Here is a 16,224-nt window from a genome sequence, read left to right on the forward strand (position 1 = left end):
TGACTGAATTGCATTCAATCCAAAGATTCTGAATCCTGTGAGATCAAGCATATTGAATACCAGAAATGACAACACAAAATTCTGCTTCAAAGTTTGTTCTAACACTAATAGACCTTCTGAAGTTTAAAACTATCTCTGCCTTATTGTTTCTCAGAATACCTCCAATACCAGCCTTTCTAGGATTCCCTAGGGGGCATCCATCAGTGTTAAGTTTGAACCAGCCTAAGGGAGGGGCACACCAAAATACTTCAAAAGGATCACCTCTTTTTCTAAGAACACGAGGGATCCCAATCCTTCTTGCACATAACAAATCATAAATGGATATAGATTTGCCCGAGAGAACTATGGAAAGAGCACTGATTTCACCTTTGACAGTAGCAAAACATTGCATTGAAAGCTTGGAGATGCCTTCAAACTGCCTTGAGTTTCTCTCCTTCCAAAGGTAGAAAGGAATAAGAATAATTCCTTTGATCCAGACCTCCTTACAAGATACTGTCCTTGATTTATTCTTCCACAATATGAAGAGGTCATCTAATCTTGAAAAAGATGGCTAATGAAGATTGAAATGCCACAGGGAGATGGAGTACGAACAATGTAAAAATAGGTGATCCAATGATTCTTCTGCAGCGCCACATAGATCACATTTGGAAGGCAGCTAAATTCCCCTTCTGCGAATCTCTTCATCAGTTGGTAACCTTTTATGGAAGAGTCTCCAACCAAAAGTCGCTTGGCTTGGCATAATTTTTTATTTCCATATAAAAGAAAACCAGGATACTTTCGGATGCTTCTTACAGATTTCCTCCTGGGTAGATTTTATAGAAAAGGCACCAGAGGAGGAGAGTCACCAATGACATAAGTCTCTCATATCAAAAACATGGATCGACTTGGATTTTTCAAAAATATCCTGAAGGAATTTTGAATTCACAGTAGGAAAGCTCCATCTGTTATTGGAGATAAAGTCCGAGACTTTCATATCCAAGCCATCAAACCAACTCATATCTAGATTTGAGTCTTCAGCGATTGATCTTCCCTCAAGCCATTTGTTAAGCCAAAAGTTGATTTTATTGCCATTTCTCATTGACCAGACTTCCTTCTCAGATACAAAAGACCAAATCTTTTTCAGACCAGGATGAACAGAAGAGGATTTGTAACTTAGACGTAGAGTGCCATCCTTGTTGACAAATCGGGATCTGAAAAACTTATTCATTATTGAGTCATCATGCTTGATCTGCCAAGCCAATTTGCAAAGATAGGCCTTGTTCACATCTCTCAATTTTCTTATCCCCAAGCCACCCTCCTGTTTAGGCTTACACATGCTCTCCCATTTAACTACCACTTTCTTCTGCTTATCCATGTCACTAGACCAAATGAAATTCCCCATCCACTGCTCAATAGTTTTTGTGGAGGATTGAGGCCACCAATAAACTGCGAAGTTGTGAATAGGAATACTTGAAATCACTAACTTTACAAGTTCCACCCTACCAGCAAGAGAAAGCAGTTTACCTTTCCAGCCAGACAATTTGGACTTGATTTTATCCATTAAAGGAAGAAGGTGATTTTTGGACACTCTTCCCTTAAAAATTTCAACCCCCAAGTACTTTGTTAGGAGATGGGAGGGAGAAATTTCTAAGGTCTCTGAGATGAAAATCTTCCTGTGAGGAGCCACTTTCCCGAAGAAAATTCTGCTTTTATTCAGGTTAATGTGCTGACCAGAGAACTCTGATACCTGAGTAACAAATTCTGAAGGTATCTAACATATTTAGCTGAGGCATTCATAAACACGAAGATATCATCAGCAAAAAGAAGGTGGGTTGGGGTGAGGGCACCTCTGGGACCCGGGAGAGGTTTTAATTTACCAGTCTCTGTCAGGTTTTTCAGACCTCTACATAACACTTCTTCTGCCAAGATAAATAGAATGGGAGATATCAGATCACCCTAGCGAAGGCCACGATCTACTTCGAAGTATCCAACAGGACCACCATTTACAAGAATTGAGATTCTCAAGGAGGAGAGAATGTCATTAATCCAGAAAATCCACTTATCAGAAAAACCAAATCTTCTCAGAGTAGCAAATAGAAAGTCCCATGATATAGAGTCAAAAGCTTTTTGGACATCAAGCTTCAGACCTATACCACCACCTCTGACTGTAGAATGCATCAAATTTGCTAACTCAGAGGCTAGGCTAATATTTGAGGAGATAACCTTTCCCTTTTGGAATGCACCTTGCTCCTCAGAAATAAGGCGAGGGAGAAACAAACTCACTCTGGAGGCTAGGATTTTTGTTAGGACTTTATAATGAAAATTTCCCATACAGATAGGGCGGAATTTGTCTAGGGTGGTGGCTCCCGAAGTTTTAGGAATTAGAGTAACAAAACAATTGTTAACCCCCTTCGAAAGCCGACCCACCCTAAAAAAATAAGAAACAACCCTACGAAAGTCCAATTCAATAACATCCCAGACATGTCTGAAAAATTTACCTGAGAAGCCATCAGGACCAGGGGAGCTATCATGGTTAAGTTCCCAGACAGCCTTCTTGATCTCATCAATGTTTGGAATAGCCTCGAGAAAGGTTTTGTCTTCTTCATTCAGCTCTTGAGGAATGCAGTCAAGAAGGTCCCAGTGAGGGGTGATCTGTGAAGCACCATGAAAGGACTCATAAAAATCAGAGATATAGCTGGAAAGAGATGGCTGATCAGAGACCCAAGACCCATCCTTTTTCTTTAGAGTTCGAATCTGATTGGGAGAGTGTCTCATCTTCACTGACAGGTGAAAATATTTGGAATTACGGTCTCCTTCTTTCATCCACTTTTGCCTAGCTTTTTCAGACCATAATTTCGCTTGCAACTGGGAAGCCTTGAGGAGAGCAGTTTTGGATTTAGCTTCTCTATTAAAAAGATCGTCAGACATTCCAACCATCTCAATTTCATCTTGAATAGATTTAAGAGCAGAAGAAGCTCGGTCCACTTCCTTGTCAACATGGGGAAAATTTTCCCTAGCCCACGGTCTGAGGGTGGCCTTCACCTGCTTGAGTTTCTGAGTAAGAACAAATATTGGATGAATATTGGATCACCCGTAACATCTGTCTTCCAAGCTTCTTTAACAATAGGAAGAAAGCTCTCATCATCCATCCAGAAACCATGCAGCCTAAATGGGACATTAGCCGGCCTGGGGAGCATATCAGATTTGACCAAGAGGGGCACATGGTCAGAGACCGTACTTTGAAGCACTAACTGGGAGATATTTTTGAAAAAATGATCCACTGATCATTACAAAAGCTACGATCAATGACAGTAGAGACATGACCTCTGCGGCGATTATTTGTCCAGGTGAATCTCTTTCCCTAAGAGGAAACTGAGATTAAAGCATAGGAGTCCACCATAGCTTGAAATTCCAATGCCGAACTAGAATTAAATCTTCCAGGGCCCCTTTTTTCTGAAGATAGAAGGGTAGCATTGAAGTCTCCAAGAACTGACCAAGGACCAGACCCAAATCCATCCACAGGTTCCTTCGCAGAATCTTGAAACTACTAGCATGAATGAAGGAAAGGCCAATTTTCTTTCCAAGCCAGTCCACAATCACTTAGATCTGCTGGTCAGACATAGAAATAATAGAGGGACGGCCAATTCCTGGCTTCCATAGGATCCACAGGTTAGGCACTTTATCCACACGCAAATTATGAATAAAATCAGCCTCATATCCTAATTTATTCACCATAAGGTAGGGGAACTTACTTGTCTAAACTACAAGTTCATCAACACAGACAATGTCTAGGGAGTGCTCACTTAGTAGAGATCTCAAAGCCCTCGCACTAGTGACCTTTTTCACACCACGAATGTTCCAAAATAGAACACGCATCAGAATAATGAGGGAGGTAAATGAGATTTGAAGTCTGGCCGCCACCTTTTTTGTTCTGATTGCCTCCTTTGGAGGTACTTGCACCTCCTTTCTCACGGGCGGTGATGGCATTGTCAATGGCCTCCACCACAGGGAAGTTCAAGGCAACCCTACCACCTCTGAATTCAGCCTCAGGAAGACGCTCTACTATGTTGTCGCTTGAAGAAATCTGAACCGAAGCAGAGGAGGGAGGGTGTCCCCTTTTAGCTATAGTGGTACCTCCTCTTCCACGCATTGCTGCTTCTCTTCTTGGACGCAGAGGCAGGGGGCACCCACCTGATCAGCTGCCCCTTGTAAAGGAGAGTCATCCTCCAGCGCCTGCTCAGATGGAGCAGGGCTATCTTGGTTCGATTCTGATCCAGACCTAGACTCGGACCCATATTCAGACTCAGATTCGTCCACCTCACCCTCCTCCCTAATTGGAATATTTGAATTTGAATTTGAATTCTTTCCAATTGAGTAGGAGAAAAGATTTTCATTGATGGGAGAATTAGTGCTGGATGGTTGAGAGTCTAGCACTATATGAATATTTCCTTCCAAATTCGTACCCTGATTGGCCTCAACCGAATTAAATGTGGTAGGAAAATCTCTTCCGGAATTTTCCTCATTTGGGGCTCTTCTTACCTATGAGTTAACTCTATCCGGATTAACTCCGTCTTCAACATAGGTTGCACTAGGAACACGAACTGCATTATCCATGGCCGCTTGCCTCTCATCCTCATACTTCTTTGTTCTACATTCTCCCACATTGTGACCCAATCTTTTGCAAAAACCACATCGAGAGATGCCATCCTCGTACAAAACCTTTTGTCTAAAACCAAAGATTTTGGTGGTTCCCGGTTCTAAGCGCTCCACTTGCACTTCATCGATTCTTGTTGCAGTCTCAGAAGCATCCACCCTCCACAAGAACCCTCACGAAGTGGCCCATCAGACCTTGTTTGGTTCTACGATCCAAAGCAATAGGCCAACCAACTGCTTTCGCAATTGATAGAAGCACATTTCGTGCCAATACTCCAAAGGAAGACTCGGAAAGTGAATCCAAACCAGTTTTGGCCATACTTGCTTCTCTTGTATAGTAAAGTCAGGCTTCCAATGTTGAAATCGAATAAGTTTCTCTCCTATCTGCATAGGGCTCCTTCGCCAGATAGCCGCCATGTCCCCTTCATAGTGAAACTGAAAAATAACGAACCCCTTTCCCAGCGGGTGCATTACCACACCTTGATTAAGGTTCCATTTCTCTGCCGCCTCCTGGCATAGCGCATCTAGAAATATCAGTCTAAAATTAACTCTTCCTATGAGAGCAAATCAGAAAGCTTGCCTCTTGGATTCATTATCACATTGAGGGATCATTATTATTCTGATATTGCCTGCTTGAACTAGTTCAGGGAGGGAATTCATCGCAGGCCAAGAAGCATTCCCTAAAGCTTTTGCATAGGATAGTTTAGGAGCAGATCCTCCTAATCCCACCTGTGAGATTTGATGTTCAGGTCCTCGATCAGGGTTTTCTTCAGCCCTTTCATCATTCATAGGGTCATCACCCACCTCTCTACCTTCAGCCATGCCTACCATTGCTCTATCCGAGTACTCTTCTCCTTGGCAGACCCACTTGACAAACGCTAGTTTGGCCTTTTCATCTTTGCTGTCCCTTCATCATTCTTTGAGTAATTAAATCATTAAATATTGATTTTTACCACTTCATCTCCACATGTATTATTTTATGTGTCTACTGCATAAAACAATGATTTATTGTTATCATTTCATGTATTAATTTTAGTATTTGTACGTTAAATGTAATCTATTTCCTCATTTTATGCGTTATCGCATGTGTTCCTCACATAAAATAGCAATCATAAGTATCATGTCATGGAGCACATCTGTAGATAAGTTGCTTTCTATTTTATCATTTTATGTAAATTTTATCATTTTTTGTGTTATCGCATGTGTTCCTCACATGAAATAACGATCTCATGTCATGGGGAATTGTACTTGTCTATAGATAAGGTAATTGCATTTTCTATTATTTTATGTAGATTTTATTATTTAATGTGGTTTTAATATAGAGCTATATTTCATGTGATATTTCAACAATTTCTTGCAATTCTTTCATGCAAACATATGTATATGTGATTGCTTTATTTCATGTAATAAGACTTCCATGCTAGCTTAGGCCGTTAAAATTCTCGGGCGAGAATATTCGAAATCTAAGCCTTTGGTAGAAAGACCGAAAATTCCGGGCGAGGTGGGTGCCTAACACCTTCCCACACTCGTAACCTGACATGGACCCCTATCTCTAGAACATACCAAAATATGAAGTCAAACTCTTACCTCCTACTCGAGCTTGATCCCTCGATCGAAATTGAGCTCCACCATAGGGTTCTAGGTCCTAAGTCCTAGATAGAGACTCCAAAAAATCATGTTTTCCCCATCCTCCCATAGTCGGTAGACATGTTTGGAGATGATTCACCATCCATGCAAGGCGGACCAAGTAAGAGGAAATAGGCGGAAAGAGAAAAAAGTGTTTTCACTTACAACCGGTCATCTTCATTTCTACGTTGTAAGAGTATTGTTTCTCAAAGGTCTTCGTTATCACCTCCCAAGTATGAGTGTGGGAGCTAACAAGTGACATAAACCAATAGAGGGTTGGCCCACATAAGGAGAATTGAAAGGCATGATTAAGTTGTTCGTTGGTGAATCGTTGGGCTTTTACTTAAGTTAACCAACAAATGCCTTAAAGGGGGACTCGCTGGGTTCTTTGGAGTAGGGAGAGGACTTAGACAGGGTGATCCATTTTCCCCAATTCTCTTCATCATAGCAGAGGAGGTACTGAGTAGAGGCTTGAAGGGGATGATGATGCAATGCCAACTTAAAGCGCTGGGAGGACCAAGAGGAGTGGTGGTGCCAAGGCATTTGCTATTCGCAAATGATATTTTCATCTTCATGAATGCATCGCATAGGTATGTGAAGAATTTGAAGGTTTTCTTGTCTAAATACCAAGAGTTCTCTAGGCAAAAGGTATATTTGGAGAAGAGTAAATTGTTCCTGGGAAGGATATCCCCATTGAGGAGACAGAGGGTTGTAGAGGAGTTGTACATTCCTGTGTGTAATTTTCCCACAAAATATTTGGGAGTGGAGATATTTAAAGGAAGGCTGACACGTGAATCTCTTCTCTCGGTGATGGATAGGGTAAAGGATAGATTGGCAAGCTGGAAAGGGAAGTTGTTGTCCATGGCATGTAGGGTGGAGTTGGTAAGATCTGTAATCTCGGGAATGCCATGCATAGTTTATCGGTGTATTGGTGGCCTAGTTCCGTGATAGATATCTCGAAAAGTGGATGAGGAATTTTATTTGGACTGGAGATGTGGAGGCAGGTAAACGTATTATTGTTAAATGGGAGACTCTGTGCCAGCAGAAAGAGGAGGGGGGTTTGGGGATGAAGCATGATAATTCAAATATGAATAGACTCCTGAGAGCTAGATTTCTGTTCAGCCAGGGATACTTGAAAAAGGGCTATAAGAGTTCATCGATTTGGCCAAGGGTTGGAAGGATGTGGGGGTTTGTTGCTAAGAATGAGAGATGGGGGATTGGGAATGGGAGGAAGGTGGATTTCTGGAGAGACAGGTGGCTGGGATCGAGCTCTATTCAAGAAATGTCAGGTCTGAGTGAGGAGGCGTTTCAGAATGTAAATATGCGAGCAGGTGATCTAATTGAGAACGGAGAGTGGAAGTTTCCGGAGGTGCAGTCAGTCTTTCTGAGGCAAATTGAGGAAAGAGTGAAGGAAGTGAAGCTGCCATGCAATGGTGTGGAGGATGCATGTGTATGGAGTTTACAACCTATGGGGGCCTTCTCTGTAAGGTCGGCATGGAATGAAATAAGGAAAAGGAACCCCAAAGTGCCTTGGGTGTCATTAATATGGAACAAATTGCTGAGACCAAGGATATCTATGTTTGGATGGAGATGGGTGCAGAGAAGACTTCCTACAGATGAGGCGGTGTGTTGGAAAGGAGTGTTTATAGTGTCCAGTTGTGATCTATGCTCGAAGGCGGGGGAAAGTTTGGAACATATGTTCCTAGAGTGCAAATTTTCGGTGGAAATATGGCAAAGGGTTATGGAATGGTTCCAGGTGGTGTGGCGCCCAGAAAGTTCTATCGTTAGTATGGTGCAGGGATGGAGGAATAAGGGGAGAGGATGGGCGTTGAAAAATCCGTGGCTGGTGGGGATGGTGATTACAGCTTATATGATTTGGAGTGAAAGGAATGGGAGACGACAGGAAGGGATAGTAAGAACTATTGAGATGGTCGTCAAAGGAATTAGACAGGAACTCAGTTGTGCATGTGCAGAGGTGAGAATTCAAGTCAAAAGAGTGGAGGATCTACTGATATGTAGGAGGCTTAAACTAGGGATAGTGAGTGGAGGCAATAGGACGCCGTTGGAAGTGTTATGGTGTGAACCTCAAAGGAATTGGTTGAAATTGAATGTCGATGGGGCGTTGCTGGGAAACCCAGGGAGCTAGAGCAGGAGGAGGTGGAATTTTCAGAAATTATGAAGGGAGAATGGTTTTTAATTTTAAGGTGAAGTTACATATATGTACTAACTTTGAGGCTGAGTGCTGGAGTATTATTAAAGGGTTGCAATATGCAAGAGAGATGGTTGTTGAAACTCTATGGATTGAATCGGATTCAGTGGCAGCAGTGATGGTGTTCCAGAAGAGGTGTGTTCCCTAGTTTGTGGCTCAAGAGTGGGTAAATCTATGGTCTTATTTTGAGGTTATAGAATGGAAGATAACAAATTGTTACAGGGAAGCAAATTCAATTGCTGACTACTTAGTTAAGGAGGCAGCAAAAGCTCAAAGATCAGCTAGAATGGAGATGTTACCCAGGCATATTACTGAGGAGATAGTCAAATACTCTATTATTACTAAGTTTATTGAATGGTTTTCATTGTCTTATTAAAAAATGATTTTCATTAATACTTTTTTAAATAAGCCATACACGAAATAAAAATTATACAAAAGAAAACCTTAGAGGAATTATTATGATGTTTTAGTAATATTTTATATTCTTTAAGGAGAAAAATATTTTAACTATCAGAAGGTATACTACTTTTTTGGGGAGAGAACACTGCCGGTCTGACGTAAGAAACACAAAATCAGCAGGACAATGGGAGGGCGCGTGGGAGTATATTCAGCATATGTCAAGGGGGGACACCACGGTCTTTTCACACCCTACCCTGTCTAGGCCTTTCTTGCGCCAAACTGACAGGTACTTTTTCCCTTATTTTTCAGAACAATTCATAGATAGAAATTCAATGGATTTATTAGATGACATTCTTCTATGATAAATAATTCCCTATTTTGTTTCTTGATAGGAAAAGATTCTTTTACCAGCTGAAATAAAAAAAAAATAACTACTATTAATCACATAATTCATATAACTTACATAGGACAAATGAAAATAGTCACCAATATTAAAACTCAAAGCTTCCAAACTGGGATTAATTCTCACACGTGGACAATCACACCATAAAATAAAGACAGATTGAAAAAAAAACAACCACAAACCAACATTCCTAAACTCCCACAAACTCATTAAGAAAATGGCACCACAACTGCTCCAGCATCCAAGTATAGAATAAGCTTAAAGTGCTTAACTCACTGAGCATGCTTCAATACTTCCATCAATGTACCTAGAAGCAACCTTTTCCCTCTCACCTGCACAAAGAAACTTACTAGGATAAAATTGAAAACTAGAAACACCCCCTTATATTCTTAAAGCTAACAATAAAAATGGGGAAATAGAAAGCTGCCTCATCCGGTGGGCACTGCGCCCAGACATAGGGGCACAGTTAATTACTATATTACCCTCGTGAAATAAAAAATTCCATTCATGTCAACGCCCCTACATGTTTTCATTGACCAAACGCTGGTGCATGGACCACACAGTCAAAATAGCGATCTCTTTATCCTTAAAAATAATATAAAAAATAAAGGAGATAAAAATCATTAACATCCCAAAGGATCCCATCCCACAACCTGAATTGAGACAACTCACTTAGCCAATATAACTCAGATTTCGTGTGGTAAAAGAAGAAGATTACCTTGTAATTTTTGCAAAGATCATCAGCAGTTCAGCAATCAACGACCAATATCTATTTCAAGCGGTTCATCAGTAATAGAACTTGTGGATGGTTCACCGTGACGATGATGTTCAGTCTCCTCCAGCTGATTATGTTGAAATGAAGGTTGCTCAAACAAGTTTTTAATAGAATCAAGCTGCTTCACAATTTGCTTCATCGTCGGCCTATCTTCGCTTTTAGCCTGTAAGCAGCTTATTGCAAGCTCAGCAACTTTCATGAACTGTTCTTTCTTCCCATCGTTCTTTATTTGGACATCAAGAACTAGTTTCTCATCTTTCACAGATGATAAAAAAAATTCTGCTAGGGTTTCTTTTGATGCCATTATTGGCTCTTCACCAGTTAAAAGCTCCACTAGAACAACTCCAAAACTATAAACATCACTTCCTTCAGTTAACATATTATCTGCACGATAACATTTATCATTTAATTCACCACCATAATATTCTGGGTCTAAGTACCCATGATTCCCTTGAACAGTTAATGTACTTTGGTGAGCTTCATCCAGTTGAACTGGAATAAATCCTGAAGCTCCAAAATCAGATATTTTAGCCTTGTTTTCATCATTTACAAGTACAGTAGAAGACTTGAGATTCCTATGAAAGATAGACACAGGATGAGAATGGTGCAAATAGGCTAATGCTTTGGCAGTTTCTGTAGCAATTCTTAAACGATCTTTCCATGAAAGAGTTTTTCCCAGATTTTTACCATGATGGATACGGTCGAAGAGTGTCGTCCTGGAGAAAAACTCATAAACTAACATTGGAACATCATTCTCTAGGCAAACGCCCAAGAGCTTTATCACGTGATCGTGATTGCTTTGAGAGAGAATATCAACCTCATCTATAAACTGTATAATCTGGTTAGGATCCATCTTTTTGGGTCTCCTAACAACAACATCTTTTCCAGATGGTAACTCTCCCTCAGAAACTTTACCAAACTCTCCTCCTCTGAATATTTCTTCAAAGTGTTTGGTTGCTATCTTTAGCTCTTTTTCTTTGAAAAACTTAAAACTTTCCCCTTCCCTTTGATGCAACCCGATTTGTTTCCTCAATAGAATACCTCCATTTTTTTCAAAAAATTTTCTGCGTTTTCTTTCCTTAATTGCCTCATACCAAAACCAAATAAAGACAGGTAGAACTAGAACACCTGCACAGGTACCTGCACCAAAAACAGAGTTGCATTTATAATTTTAAATTTTAATCTAAAAATTTGTCTTTATAATTGAAGGGACTACAATGAAATTGGTTTATAAAAGAAAAATAGACATTTAAGATTATGCAACCCATTCAAAACTCATTCCATATTTAATACTTTTACTTTTCAATCAGGTTCTCGTACCAAAATCATTCTTGAGCGGTTTGAGCCACATAAATAGAATTTACCACAAGGTTTTTCCTTGGGTGAATTCCATCTCTGTGGATTAGTTCCGTAAGAAAATGATTGTTATAAAATCCAATAAATTTGATTGTAAAATAAAATAAAAATTAATTGTCAAATTTGATTTGTAATTAATTACACATTCATATTCGGTGATGATACTATCAAAGTTTTGATTTTTAGTTTTGATCTAATTTCACTTTCCCTCCCTTTATTTTCCTAGCAAATCGAAAAGCTTGAAGATTTTACTTTTCTAGAGGTATGCAAACCAGCTAGTGGTGGGTACTCGTACCTATGCCTGGCTTGCATCGCATAGGGCTTTGGACAAATGATGACATCCATTATTCAAATGGGATTGGCTTGGGCTTAGGGTTTTAACATAATGTTAATCTCAATAATGACATGATTGAAGCCTCATATATAAGCATCCAGCCCAAGGCCCCTAGTATTTTACCTTTCTTTTTTCCCTTTTTCTATTTTATTATACTGATTTTATTAGTTCAGTTTTATTTTAAAAATAAATGGAGCCATCTCGATACAAGTAAAAGATAACTAAAGTAAATGAAATTAATTTAGACATAAAAATGAAGATTTTTGTAATCATGATTATGTAACTAACTCAGATAAGACAATTAAGATTTTAAATTAGATTTCTTAATTTTCTATTCAAATCAAAGGCATATGATTGAAAAGTTAAGTAACAATTAATTTATTTATTTTTAGTAAAATATTTACTTAATGCATTTATAGTAAATTTTTTAGTTAATTACCCAATCACCATTAGTAATGGTTTGAAATGACTCAAAAAATTTTTTTTTTTTAAATCTAATTTTCCTTCCCTTCAATTCATTTGCACTGAGATAGAGTGTAGGAAAAAAAAAAATGAGTTAGTGTAGCAAAAATAATCAGTTTGAAGTTTGAAAAATAGGAAAATAAACTACAAAGGGAAAGGGTTAGTCTACTCTCTCTATCTGATCATCAAACACAATATATAGAGGTTAGCCGAGGGCTTACGCATAAAATAATAATAATAATAATAATTAAAAATAAATAAATAAGGGCTAGTCGAGGGTTCTAATGTTCTATGGTGCCTTAATTTCGCAAAGCACCAATTCTATTATTGGCCCCAAACACCAACAGTTGAGGTTCATTAGACTTGTGAGTTATAAATCATTGGTCGTGGATGACCATGGTTTAAAAATCAGAATCTGACATATATGTGAACTGCCATCTGATTTGGATCCAAATTGGAATTGACCAAGAATCCAATAAAATTGACCGAAAATCTAGAAAATAGAATCCATCAGATTCAGTCCGATCTTGATCCCAAGTTTTAAAATCTTGATCCAGATCCTCTTTAGGGGCGGGAGAGAGATCTCTCCATTCGTTGCTCAGTAGAGAGGATACCGGACATTTATTTATTTATTTTGGTAGAAGATACCAGATGTTAAAACATAGAAAGATGGGGACAGAAAATATATATGATTTTGTCTACATGAGAGTGAATACAGTAGTGATACCTGCAACAATGCTTATGTAAGTATTCGGACTTTTGGCACAGCCAGTCCCTTTTACAAAGCCATCGCCATTGTAGCCTTTTGGACAGGAGCAATTATAACTTCCCAGGGTGTTGGTGCAAATACTACTCTGGTGGCATTCATTCTTGAATCCCTTCTCACATTCATCAATGTCTTTTGTACAATGAACAACGAATTTGTTAGCTATGAAAATGTAAAATTTACAAGCATCTATACTTGAAAAAAAAAAAAAAAAAACATATATATCATTGAATTTTGAACTTATATTATTTCAAACATGTTCAATAATATAAATGAATTACTAAAGTAGTGAATCGATTTGATAGTATTTAAAAAAATGAACAAATTTACCTAGTTTATAGTGTCTTGGGTAAAAAGACTTAGTCATATTTGATTTGGACGATTCATGACAGAGTCTTCTCATTTTTTAATGGGTTCATCTATTTGTAACCAGGAATGTTACAAATAGATTTTGTAACCAGACATTTTTGTCCCTATAAGATGACATGTCACTCATTTATACGGGATAAGGATGTAAATTTGCAAGGATCCTAATCCTTCATCAAAATCAGCCAATCACTCCCTGAAGCCACCATACATTGAGGGAGTGAGGTGGTAGTCACTCCCCGCTGGCATTACCTCACGGTGATGACCAGTGTCAAGTGCAGAAAGTGGCCGGCCATGGGAGTTTTTAGTTCTGTTTCTGAGCCGTCACCATGGAGGAAGCATTGACGTACATCAAGAGTTAGCCAGTTAGGTTCAGTCCATGAATTTCAATAATCTACAATCCTCATATTTCGAACACTTTTTCATTTACCGCATGCAACTGCGACTGTATCGGCCATTTTGATGCAAACACGCTCTTGCCCATCGGAAAATTTATGGCGTTCGACTCCCAAGAGAGAATTTAAAGTGCTTGGGAAAGAAATTGGCAGATCCAAATAATGAATGACGCGAAGTGTAAAACTCATAACCCTTTGAAGTGAATCAACATATGCAGAGTAAAATACATTGTGAGCTAACATAAACAAATTCACTAATGAACAACAATGGAAACTAGGGGCGTAGATAAGAGGAAGAAATGCAATTGATGCGATTCCGAAGGCTTCTAGTACATTGTTTAGATTCTGAAAGCAGGAAATCATTACGAAATTCTCATTCCTTAATCAATTGAACCCATATGGCATTCAAATTCAAGCTGTCAGTAGAGACGAAGATTGAGAGAGGAACCCATTATTCACTCACCTCACATACTCCCCAGGACGGCAATTTTTTTCCAGCCAACCAAGAAAACATTCTTAACAAGTAATTAAAGATAGTCACATAAATGAAATTGAGAAATAGACACAGTGGCTTTAGAAAATTCATAATTCAGTCAAGGAGAATCTAAGAGGCTGAGGAATCAGTAATTTGAAGGGCACCCAAAATGCAAAATCTATAGTCGAGCCTGAAGAACAAATCACGAGCAATGCAACGTTGATGACTGTGTGAGTGGAATTTGTTAGCTGACAACGAGAAATTACGGGATCGAGTATATGGTCATATGAGGTGGGGGAGAGATAGATGTAAAGAAGAGGAGACGGGGCGGCGCTCAAAGCAGCGACGATGTGTCGGAGAGGGCTCAATTCAGACCCAAAGAAACAAAGAGATGTGGAAGGCGGAGGCTAATAAAATTACGGAAATAACCTCATATTAAAACGGGTGTAGATAATTTGACCAGGGGCAAAGAAAAGAGGTTACAGATCAATTGTAACTGGGTTAGGTTACAAACAGATTAACCATTTTTTAATGTGATCAAGTCTGCACGATCCTTGACCAAGTTTTTCAAAATTTTGATTCAACACGGGTGACTCACTCTAATCAAAACCTAATGTTCCAACTATTAAAATGGACATGTTGGATATATATCAGATTATATAACAAGCTATCTACCAACAGAGTAAAGAAAGGAGTACGGGAAGATAGTAATTACAGGGAAAAAAAAAAAGAGATGAGCTAATTTACCTTGGCATCCTACTTGAGGGAGATAAGGGTTACCTTCAAAACCAGCCTTGCAGTTACATTGATAGCCAAAGCCAGGGCCATGAATTGAATTAGAACAATTGCTATTTGGACCACATGGGCGAGATTCTTGTTCACAGGTCTGATTCCCAATTGCCCAATCCAACACCACAGGAGGAATAGGTCCTCCAAATGTTTTTGCCGAGAGAGATGATATATCAAAATTGAACCAATCTTTATCAGCCACGAAAGCAAAACTACAAGGGTTGAACTCCGAAATCGTAGAGTGGTCAATAAAATAAGTATCTAGTCTCACATAGAAACTTTTAAGACCCAAAGGGATTGAGCTTTGGCAACAACCAATTCCGGAGCAAGACCCATTTGTCACACTATCCAGGCTATTACACGCAGAGACACACCCACTCGTAAAGCTTTTTCTCTTGAAGATGCTGCTTAAGTAGGCCACAGTGTCGCATCCGATGCCAATGATCTTGTTGCGGGTGGCTGAAAATACGAACGACGTATTTTCCAGAAAATTGGTGTAGGTTTTCCATTTTGTCATCTCTCCTGAATCATTGAAGCAGTTATAAGCAAGATATTTGCCCATAACTATGACTTCTGCTGTGGATAATGAGATATTAAGAATCTCATCATCACCTCCTGGCAAATCCTTCCCTCCTGGAAAACCCTTCCTTTCAAGATGGGCTTTGAAGGTGTTGCCATCCTGCTTGCATAAAATACGGTAACTAGGATCCTTGAAGCATCCTTCTCTGAAGCCAAATGGATATGGTATGGTCAGATCTCCACACTTTTCATCGCAATTCGGCAAGACTAGTTGCGGAACCTTCGCCATGGAAATTGCTAATAGTGACAAAAGACAAATTAGCAGAATCATGGCCACACTGCTTATGTTTGTGGTCATCTCTACCATTTCGATAAACAGATATAACAGACAAAGCCAAAGGTAAGATGTATTTGTTGATGATATATGAATATTAGGGCTCAAAATTGAAATTCTCCAAGAGCACAAGAGGACCTAGCAAGGTTGGAACTGTTAGGATGTTTATTATATAGGCAATAGGAAAGCCTCATTTGGTCAATACATAAGGAGAAATATTATCATTGGACTTAACTTACGTAATATGTGATGATGTCACTCTGGTTTCATATACAAACACGTCATAAAGGCCGCCGCCCAAATAGAAAGATAAAAAGTGAACCAACTTATTTTACAATAATGTATGGTTTGGTGCGCAGTGGGGTCCATCCTGGTTTCAATAAG

General features: G+C 39.2%; 1 protein-coding gene across 2 annotated transcripts; it reads right to left on the reverse strand.

Annotated features, from left to right (window-relative positions):
• Positions 1 to 9,283: 9,283 nt before the first annotated feature.
• Positions 9,284 to 16,000, reverse strand: LOC122091272 (wall-associated receptor kinase 2-like). 2 transcript variants are annotated; one of them, XM_042661134.1, is made up of 4 exons: positions 14,979 to 16,000; positions 12,924 to 13,094; positions 9,988 to 11,184; positions 9,284 to 9,601 (listed from the first exon to the last, which is right to left on the reverse strand). In XM_042661134.1, exons 1-3 carry the CDS (start codon positions 15,871 to 15,873, stop codon positions 10,025 to 10,027), a joined length of 2,226 nt encoding a protein of 741 aa, XP_042517068.1. In that variant the 5' UTR covers positions 15,874 to 16,000; the 3' UTR covers positions 9,284 to 9,601; positions 9,988 to 10,024. The 2 variants fall into 2 exon arrangements, with proteins under 2 accessions (XP_042517068.1, XP_042517067.1); XM_042661133.1 differs by having other exon boundaries at positions 14,946 to 15,999.
• Between the last annotated feature and the right edge of the window lie 224 nt (positions 16,001 to 16,224).

The sequence above is a fragment of the Macadamia integrifolia genome, chromosome 10 (genome assembly GCF_013358625.1).
Source record: "Macadamia integrifolia cultivar HAES 741 chromosome 10, SCU_Mint_v3, whole genome shotgun sequence".
In the NCBI taxonomy this organism is placed as follows: domain Eukaryota; kingdom Viridiplantae; phylum Streptophyta; class Magnoliopsida; order Proteales; family Proteaceae; genus Macadamia; species Macadamia integrifolia.